Source organism: Notothenia rossii (assembly GCF_949606895.1).
Source record: "Notothenia rossii genome assembly, chromosome: 10".
Lineage (NCBI taxonomy): Eukaryota > Metazoa > Chordata > Actinopteri > Perciformes > Nototheniidae > Notothenia > Notothenia rossii.
Genome location: NC_136908.1, coordinates 65,173 through 75,491, shown reverse-complemented (window position 1 = coordinate 75,491; position 10,319 = coordinate 65,173). Strand labels below are relative to the sequence as shown.

The following is a 10,319-nucleotide window of genomic DNA, read 5'->3' as shown; positions in this document are numbered from 1 at the left end:
CAATTATTTATACTATTAATTATTTCCCTATTCCCTCTTATAGTTATTTGAGCATTCATTTTAGCATTGATTTATTTAGTGATTATTTGATTGATTTATTGATGTTTGTCATGTTGTTGTCCTCCATACTAGGGTTGGTGTGAATAATCAAATATGACATAATACTAATTAGTGATTAGAAACCGACATTTTCTACCAAGTAGCATCATTTTTAAATCAAGCTGCTGCTCTGCATCACAGAAATCCAGCAGAGGCCTTATTTATTTACATAATATTTCAATATCTGGCTAGTTTGCTGCATTGTTCTACAATGCCAAGGAATAGCTTATTCCTCACCTTTGGAAACTAACCTTGTGCTATTTTTGTTAGAGATCTAGGAGCTAAATCAACATTGTGGATGGGCAACCTCTATATAGGTAAGTAATTTGAACGAGATGCAATCATTTCATTTCGTATACTTGATAGCATTGAGAAGTTTTTGAAACTTGTCTTTTTTCTTCTTTTTTTAGGTGTAATATGTGAATGGGTGTGTGGCAATGTAAGGTGTGTGGAAAGTCTGTAGCAAGTAGATACGAGCTGCTTAAACATGGCAAATTAAAACATCATGGGAACAGGTTCCGGCATCCTTGCCCATACACTAATTGCCCCTGCACATTTAGATTGTGGAACAGTCTTTTGAGTCATATATACCGTAGTCATAAAACCCAAACATCTCCAAAGCCATCTGAGTTGTCTACATTTTCATGTAAGTTGTGTGCTTTTCCTGAGCTTTCAAATGAACAAGCTTATTTCAGTCATGTAAATTAACATCTACGGAGAAATGAAACTGTAACATGCATGTTTAAAGATTGTGTTTTTAAAACTAACATCTACAATACATTTCATACTCATAAATACAGGAAACATAATCCCCATATTTCAAGTGATTTCAAAGCTGAGGTTGTTACTGTAGTTGTTGGATTAATTGAATCTGACAATTCTGTTATTGATGGTGCTGCAGATGCAGATGTAGAATCTGATACTTGTATAGATGCACATGGTTGTTTTGATACTGAAGATCTACCCAAGGTTATTGAGCAGAAAATTGCCTCTGTTTTACTGAAATTAGAACACATTTTGTTTGTACCGGCAACTGCAATTGACAAATTACTGCAGGAATTACACTTTTTGTTAAGCTTCTCATCTGTTCCGATAACCTTTAACGGCCTATCGGCCATTTAAAAAAACCACTGTGTTGAAATTGATGAGTCCATTGTCAAAGAGCTTGCTCAAGAAGTGTGTAAATCTAATCCCTTGACCAAAGCCTTTGCAAAAGACGGCCCCCTCGCTACATCTTTCAAAAGAAAAAAGTATTACAAAGAATATTTCATTGTGGTAAATCCAGTTGAGTACATCCTTGATCATAAGAGTAACATAACTTATCAGTATATTCCTATATTGCGTTCTTTGCAGCATCTGTTAAGTAACAGTGACATACTAAAAAGTGTAATTCACACACACGAGACACAGAAAAGTACACAGTGTTTAGGGCAGTATAAGACAATAAGAGATGGAATTTACTCAAAAGAAAATGGCCTTTGTACTGGGGAGGATTTGAAATGATCATTATCACTATATGTTGATGACTTTGAGGTGTGCAACCCCATAGGTACGTCCAGAAAAACTCATAAACTTTGTGGTGTGTATTGGATTTTGAATAATTTACCACCTGGATCTCACTCAGCTCTTTCTTCCATCTACTTAGCTGTATTATGAAAGACTATTGATGTGAAAGAGTACGGATATGAACACATTTTAGATCCTCTTTTACAAGACTTGGTCATTCTAGAGACAGATGGTGTTTTTATTTCAGGTCTTGGAGCGTGTGTGAAAGGCACTGTCCAGTCGGTCATTGCGGACAACCTAGGAGCCCACGGGATAGCAGGGTTCATTGAAAGCTTTTCTGGTGCCTACTTCTGCAGATTTTGTACAGGTACAAGAGCAGACATTCAGACTAAAACGCTTCAGTCAGGTTATTTTGAAAATCATACAAAAGACTTGCATCACACGCACATTACATTTGCAAGAGAGAATGCCACCATCCGTTGTGGGGTAAAGAGAGAGTGTGTTTTTACAAAAAGATGATCTTATTTTCACGTCACTCTGGGCTACCCTCCTGACATTGCACACAACTTATTTGAGGGTGTTGTTCCAGTTGAGATTGCCCTTTGCATTGGTTTGTTTATTTCCAATAAATATCTAGAGTTGGCATGCTCATTCCTTATGGCTCAACTGGTGGTCTGCCTGATTTTGCTGAAATAATTCAAATATGCATTGTTGAAAACATTGTGAGCTTTGTTGTAAGGGTATTGTGTGCATGGTATCACGAGCACTTCAGAGCGTATGAGTTGACCATATCTCCGAATACAGAGGTTGCCCTTGTCGATGTTGAACACCTGCTCGATGCTTATCCACTCTGTGACTACACTGTCAGTGTAAGGCGAATGGTTACCCTGAAAAGGCATATCATTGTTTAAGGTTGGTCTGAATGTGACTTAACCAGCTGTGAATGAAAGCTGAATACTCTGTTGATATTTCTTTATTTAAAAAGGGACAATGCACATTAACATGAACAACGTCCATCATGTAAAGGTGCCAGATTTAGCGATATGTGCCAAACTTCACCTGCAGTCTCTAGCAGGATGATTGCATTTGAGAAAACATTAGAAAGCATACAAAAACACGACATGTAAGCGTAAAACATGAGCACATGCGCATATAAAGAAGTAACAACCACTATCCCATGCCATTACAGCTATCCCTGTGTAAGCACAACACAAGCATAAAATAACAATTAATTACGTAAATGTTACAAGTTAATATTTAGTGATGGTTTAGTACTTGTCCTAACTTTGTTTCCCTGTATTTGTTTCCTAGAATACATTGAGGGGAAAGATGTCATGTCCTGTCCACCTGCGAGCTGTTGTTGGTGTAGATGACGCGAGAAAACTTACCCTCAGGTCAGGAATGCCATCATCTGTGGATCAACTTGTCCTTGAGATAAAGACTCATTTTGGACTTGAGTCAAGTCAACAGTTCAGGCTCCAGTACAAGGATCTCGACTTTGGAAATGAGTATTTTAATCTTGAGTTAATCATTGAAGACAAGGCTACTGTAAAAGTGGTATTTGTTTCATGTGAAGAAACTAGCTCCAGCATTCCAGAGACATCACTACCTTGCAGATCCAGCACACCGATAACTTCACCCATGACATGCAACAGCTCTGTGATCCTAGAGCTGACCTCTGTAAATGCCCTTCGTACTACATCCCCTGATGAAGACGGCTTGTCTTCTCAGCAGTCATTTGACAGTGGAGACGCTGTCATTCCAGATCCAGCTCAAGAGACAAGAACCTCCTCCTGGCCACCAATCTTCTTTTTTCCCCGCTTTTCATATTTTGCTGAATTTCAGCTCCAAAGAGCAACTGCTGATTTCAGAGCAAATGGCACTCTTCTTACCCCTTCTCCTAAACTGCGAATGGATATCCTTGAAGGCATGGCTGAAGAAATATTCAAATACACAGCATATCCCAGTGATTCCCAAATCGAAGAGGCTGCTACAGTCCTGGTGCATACCCATCCATGCTTGAAGGAGAGAGGAACTCGTGCTGGCCATGAGGGATGGAAGCAGTATCTAAAAACAAAGGTTGCCAATTTCCGCACAAAACTAAACAAGATTGGACACCCTGAGGTCAGTGTAAACTCTCTCAAGAACAAGCGCAAAGGACAAGAACAAAGAGCTGCAAATATCAAAAAGCCAAGAAAGGCAGAAGTTAACTTCCTCCCACCACTCCCTAGTGGTGAAACAAGAGACAGTCTTGAGAAAGAAAGGGTAGTGCTCCTGACCGAGGTGAAAAAGAGAAACAACGACGCTGTAGTCAAAAAGAAGATGCAGAAGACCTTCGCCTACAGACGCCAAGAGGTTGTCCAGGATGCTCCTGTGGTGGCTGAACTTGTAAAAAAGTGGCCTGCCTTGTTTACAGGGAGTGAAGTGAGTATTGTTAATAATGATATTTTGATATTAATATTGCTCTGCTGATGTAGAGCTTACTCACACTGTTTAGTGCAAGTATACTTGAAGGACATGACGTTTATTTCATTGTTTGTCTCAGATAAATGCAGAATTCATGCGAATCACAACTTTGCCACTCCAAGCAAAGTTCCTGGCAGAGCTTGACAGATACTCGCCTAACCTACTGAAGGTCTTCCACAATAGAGCAGGAGATGCTGGAAGGAAGATCCGGCTTCTCATGGCGCCGACAGCTAGGGTAAGTGCGTGGTGCATTACATTATTACATTATTTAGCCATATGAGCATCTTTTTGCCATCCAACACTGGTTTTAACAAGTTTTAAAAAATCCTTGAAAATATATAGGTTTGTTTTGTACAGTTCATGTAAACAGGTTTGCACTGCCACTAACCACCAATGAAGAGCAATCTGAGGTGCAGCTCATTTTAAAAGTTGTCCTTATTTTTACCACAACATGAAGGTTTCTTGAGATGATAGTTTTAAAAATAGATGAACACAATCAAGTAATATGTGTATGTCCTATTAAAGGGAAACTGAATGTAGAAAGATTAGAGAGAAAGGTGTCCCAAGTATTTTAAGATTGAAAATATTTCTAATGCACGCAAAATTAACAATAAATCCCAATCATGTCGGTTTTCTTAAAACCTTTTGGATGTTTAAAAGTATTCAGTATGTTCAATCTACATTAATAAATGGTTTTTCGTATCTAAACTCAATTGCTATCGTATGTGGGTGGTTATAGGATCCTTTGTAAAGGCTAAATACATTTTTCACACATACCAAGCGGTTTGTATATGATATGAATAAATGTAACAACATTCTGATATTAAAAACTACATTTGAGTTTAAAGCACATGTATTTTGATCAGACTTACATCTGTCAACCTTCTTCTCGCATGTTTTTTTACATTAACAATAACTAATATACTTGTGCAGAATGCCAGGAGTGAGGAAGCCGAGAGTGCAATCCCACAGACTACTATGGGACTTTATGTGATCCGCAATGAGGGCACTCATGAAGCGGACGTGCCAGAGGATGTCGGTGTGATCATCGAAGGTGTGGAACTGCTATCCAATCTGCAAAGTATTTCGTTAGGATGGGCCATGCTTTTTGGGTTGATTTACACTCAACTTGAGCTATCCAAAGGAACTTAAGTTCACTTTCGAGTTTTTACAGAAAGTGTTGATGAACGTGGATGGCAACAAGCTGTCACCAAAGGTCCAAAGCCTTAAAATCAAGATGCTTCAGTGAGCCCATCATTTCAGGGCTGGACAATCAAGCTGTGACAAGAATTTTTCTTGTTGGACAAAATACGTTTGATGACTACATACTACTTAAGGCAGTTCAAGTAGGAAATATTGAACTCTGGGACAGTTCTTTTTTTGGCACATTCATTCTGTTTGAACTTTAATGGACCATTTTGGTGGAGAAAACTGTTCTTTGACATGTACATTTTTTGATGAGATTGCATAATCTTTTGTTGCAATAGATGAGAACGAGCGATGGAGATCCCTTTTTTTTTTATCGCCATAAACATCTCATGGACTCGCCACTTAAAAAGCTACAATGCCAAGTGAGAGTCCTCTGTGAAAGTAAGTCTGGAAATGGACAATTGTGATGTTCTTAAAAGTTGCAAGGTGTTGAATTTTAACATTTCTGTGTTAATACCTAATAGAGTGATGCAGTGATGATGTATTTTTGTAGGCCGACTCTGAAGTAAGCTGCGCAAGGGTTCCCTCGACAAAAAAGCAATGGGATTTCTCTGTGGAAAACGAATCCGTTTGATAAATGGCACATTTTGTTCAGCCGGAAAATCTCCACGTCTACCTACTTTTATAATAATTATAATAATAATAACAATACAAATTAGTGTATTAGTGGTATGTGAGTATATTGGTACAATTTCACATTTTTTATGAATTAATTAATTAATTAAAGTTTTCCGCACTCTCGCGGGAATATCTCCGCAATGGAGCAAGGTTAGTCTCACTTTCAATTCCATGATATAGCCCAGCGCAACACCTTCATCACACATGTTGCCACTTGTTTGTACCATTTTCAAGCGATTTATAATCTCTTCTAGAAAAACAATGTGTTTTTTTATATTTGTGGAGCTAGGTGGTCCGCGAGTGTTTTTTTATTGGTTAGGTGGTCCTTGGTATGAAAAAGTTTGAGAAACACTGATATAGGCCTATAGTGTAATTCATATATTTCACTACTTTTGTGAACCAAAGACTTTGGTGAACCAAATCTGAAACACCAAAAAAATGGATGACATGAGTACATCTGTGTTTTCACAAGAGTTTTGAAGTTTTCCAAAAATCTGATTTCTAAGCTAAGTATCTCATAAGACTGTGCTCTAAGGTGAGTGACTTTGCATTTCTAGCAAGACCAGAGACTGAACATTTTGACATGTAACACCATGTAATGTTATAAGAACATTAAAAAGGTGATTTAAGGAGACATAAATACCCTTCACTTCAGTAAGATAAGGTAAGGTAGGGCGATTTTATTTTTAAAAGACAATGAAGGCAAGTTATATTGATTGCTATATTTATTATATTGAAAGGCAAATTAATACATAGTCCCCTGAATCTGGAATAACGTACAATTTACAGCTCACAATGTCAGGATCTTTTCATCTACAGATTGCTTTGGTCTGGCTTTGCTCTTCACTGATTGGTTACTGAAACTTTGAACTTAAACGGACCTCCCCGTTTATTAAACGGACCTCCCCATTAATTTGTGCGAATAAACGCGCGAATAATGGCGCAAGTGGCTTTCCATATCTGTCTGCGCGCGCGTGAAACATTTCTCACACTTTGGGGCGGAGCCACTGGACTTTGATTGACAGCTGCCAGGAAGCCCAGAGTTGCCAGGTTTGATAAATGCCTGAAATATCAATTAATTTATATTAAAAAAAATGACACATTCATTCTAGGAGTGTAATGCTTTTACAAACAGTATCGTAATAATATGCATTCATTATGACAATATCATACTATTACTATGAGTGTTCTATAGTGTGTTTAAAAACAACTATGAAACACTATATATTATACTATAGTTATACTATTTAAAATAATAGGAATACTACAAAGATCCATACATAGTAGATACTAAATACATATTGTATTACTATTGAAATATTATAGGGCTACTATAGCTAATAAAATGGCACTACAGAAAAAACTATAGTAATACGATAGCTGGTGAAAAATACTACAGAACACAACAACCTGACTGTAGGACCCAATTCACATCTGTGGGTATAAAGGTAGGAACCTATGTTTGGTGGTGAGAGGTTCCGCCGGAAGACCATACAGTTTTTGACCACACACGGAGAACACAAACACGGAGAACACAAACAAACACGGGATTACAAGCAAAGCAAAGGTATTGTGTAAACGTTAATATCGTGTGGTGAATATGGAAAGAAGCAACTAAAATGGAAAACAATAAAATGGAAATAAATGGACTGTTTCAAACTGGAAACTTGGTTTCTGACCTTTATTCGGCAGCAATCTTGTGTGCGTCAATTACCCCCACAAAGCGGATCCTCAGAGGCTTAAAGCGTTGGCTTAGCCTCTACATATAGTCAAAAACTTGCCTTTTTTGGAGTTACACAAGAGGACATTTTTCGTTGCGTTTATCGAACGCTGAGAGCGGCTGCTCACCTTCTACCGGACGCCGAGAGGAGGAAAACAACACGCCGGCTGCTCAGCTGTTATCAGCCACCTGACGCCGAGAGGGGGACGGCTACAACTCGTTTGCTCATCTGCTGCACAGGAAGGCGACAAGAGCAACGCGGTGAAGGGTGCCGGGAAGCTTTTCGCCGCTTGTCAGGGAACTACGTTCATCTAAGGAGGTATGTGTAGCGCGCTACAACCGGTTTAAATGGCCATAGGAATGAAGTTGTGTGCACACATAAGGGCGTAATTCCAATGCATTGGTTGTGAAAGGGATGAACAATAAGCGCTTGCATTGTACTGATTGATTTGTGACAATCCGTTTGACTTTAAGACATTCAAATATGGAGGAGCGCGCTGTGGACGTACCAGCAGCTGACAGCGCGTCATTTTCTGGCAAGCTGGATAGCGTGGCCAGCTGTAGTGATGCGCAAAGCACTAAGCGGGTAGTTAAACTCTCTGCCAAAGCACTTGCGGAAAAACTTGAGAGGTTGCAAAATGGCAGAAAGGCTAAGCTAAATAAAGCTAGCAAATTAAGAACAAATATAAAAGATTTGATGTTAAATGGTGAACACGCTAAGGTTCAAAATGCTCTTGATGGTTATATTGAATTGTGTGTTGAAGCCAGGTCTATGCATGACACTTTAATGGGTTTATTGCCACATGATGAAAGGGAAAGACATGAAACATGGTTTAAAGCCAAAATGATGTTCAATGATGAATTTATTGTCAAAATCAAGATGTGGGTTGGTCAAACCAAAGGTACTGGTGATAATAATGATGAAATCAATCTTGATGACAGTGTTTCTAATGTTGGTAAAGGTTCAAACAAAAGTGACAGCAGTACAAAGTCAAGTACAACTTCATCTGCACAAATTATAGCAGCAGCAGAAAAGGCTGCATTTGTTGCTCGCTTGGCAGGTTTAACTGAGAGGCATGAACTGCAGGAACAGGAGCTACAATTAAAGCAGAGAAAGGAACAGCTTGATTTGGAAACTGAGCTAGCTGTATCTACTGCCAGGCTAGCAGTTTTACAGGGTTCACATTCACAACGTTCCTCTCTTGCACCAAGAAATGGAATGAACTCATACCTGGAGAAGGAAAAAAGGAAACTGGCATCGTTAAACATACTTAACCCCCTGGCAAAGGTATGATTCCACATCATGAAAAATATCCTCCAGCAAACCAACAAAGATGGACATGGAACCAAAGCAAGCTGAAAGGTAGTTTGCATTTAAGGAAGATGCTTATTTACAAAATCAACCTTATCTGGGAACATCACATGGGTTGATAACTGGTGAATCAACTGCATGGGAAAGTCAACAGGAAAATCACCATCAGCAAATCAATCGAATTCCACCTGAAGGTTTATTCACAATAATGCAAAAGCAAAATGAAATAACAGCTGCACTGGTTCACCAGCAACGTTTACTGTCTCTACCAAGAGACATTCCTATATTTCATGGAAACCTGTTTCGGTACAAGGCTTTCATTAAAGCATTTGAACAAGGAGTGGAAACAAAGCCAGCAAAGCCGACTGCTTGTACTATTTAGAACAGTTCACAAAAGGACAGCCATAGGAACTGGTTCGTAGCTGCCAGCACATGGCTGCAGAACGTGGCTACATTGTGGCAAAGGGTCTTTTGCAAGAACATTTTGGGAATGAGTACAAGATCGCTGCTGCTTACATCGGAAAGGCTCTAGCTTGGCCAACAATAACAAAGGCAGAAGATATTAAAGCACTACAAGCCTATGCTTTATTTCTGCGTGGATGTGCTAATGTGATGGAAGAACTTCAGTACATGCAGGAGTTGGATATGCCCTCCAATATGAAAATGGTTGTCTTCAAGTTGCCATACAAACTAAGGGAACAATGGAGAAACAAAGCTTATAACATCATGGAAGCCTCAAACAACAGAGCTCATTTCATTGACTTGGTCAAATTCATTGAGAGACATGTAAGAGTCCTTTCTGATCCGATCTTTGGAGACATCGAGGATTCAGGACATAAATCAGTTGCTATAAAATCTTCCAACATGTTTCAGCCACAATCAAAGAACAGAATGAAAGGAAGCAGTTTTGCCGCTACAGTATTCCCAATGAGTGAGGTCGGAATTAAAATGACAAATAACTCAAAACCACAGGAGAGCTTGGTGTGTCATTGTTGTGATCACACTCACGTTTTGGACAGATGTAAGCGGTTCAGCAAAAGGAAGCACAGAGACAAAATTCAATTTCTAAAGGAGAAAGGAATTTGCTTTGGATGCTTGTGTACTGGACACATAAGCCGGGACTGTAAACAACGCTTGATCTGTGAGGTTTGTGAAAAGCAACATCCTACTGCGCTCCACATAAATACATCTAATGTGGAATTGGGACAAACCTCTAAATCACAAACCCCCCCTCAGACATGTGGACGTACTGTGGCCGGAAATTATGGCTGCATTCTTTCAATTATTCCAGTGCAGGTCAAGTCCACAAAGGGAAGTGAGATTATACAGACCTATGCATTTTTAGATCCTGGAAGCACAGCCACATTCTGCTCAGAAGATCTCATGCAC

At 39.1% G+C, this 10,319-nt stretch overlaps 1 protein-coding gene across 1 annotated transcript; it reads left to right on the top strand.

Annotated features, from left to right (window-relative positions):
- On the top strand, positions 1–5,427 carry LOC307023365 (uncharacterized protein). The gene is made up of 5 exons (XM_079656593.1): positions 1–416; positions 510–543; positions 2,917–4,029; positions 4,151–4,306; positions 5,005–5,427. The coding sequence occupies exons 2-5, from the start codon at positions 523–525 to the stop codon at positions 5,221–5,223; spliced, it is 1,509 nt and encodes a 502-aa protein (XP_079512719.1). The 5' UTR covers positions 1–416; positions 510–522; the 3' UTR covers positions 5,224–5,427.
- Positions 5,428–10,319: the final 4,892 nt, after the last annotated feature.

What these genes read in the sequence shown, in the direction of transcription:
- LOC307023365 (XM_079656593.1), top strand. Translation starts at nt 523, where the DNA reads ATGGGTGTGTGGCAATGTAAG. An exon ending in TGGGTGTGTGGCAATGTAAG is followed by an intron (nt 544 to 2,916) that starts GTGTGTGGAAAG and finishes TTTGTTTCCTAG; the next exon opens with AATACATTGAGGGGAAAGAT. An exon ending in CCTTGTTTACAGGGAGTGAA is followed by an intron (nt 4,030 to 4,150) that starts GTGAGTATTGTT and finishes TGTTTGTCTCAG; the next exon opens with ATAAATGCAGAATTCATGCG.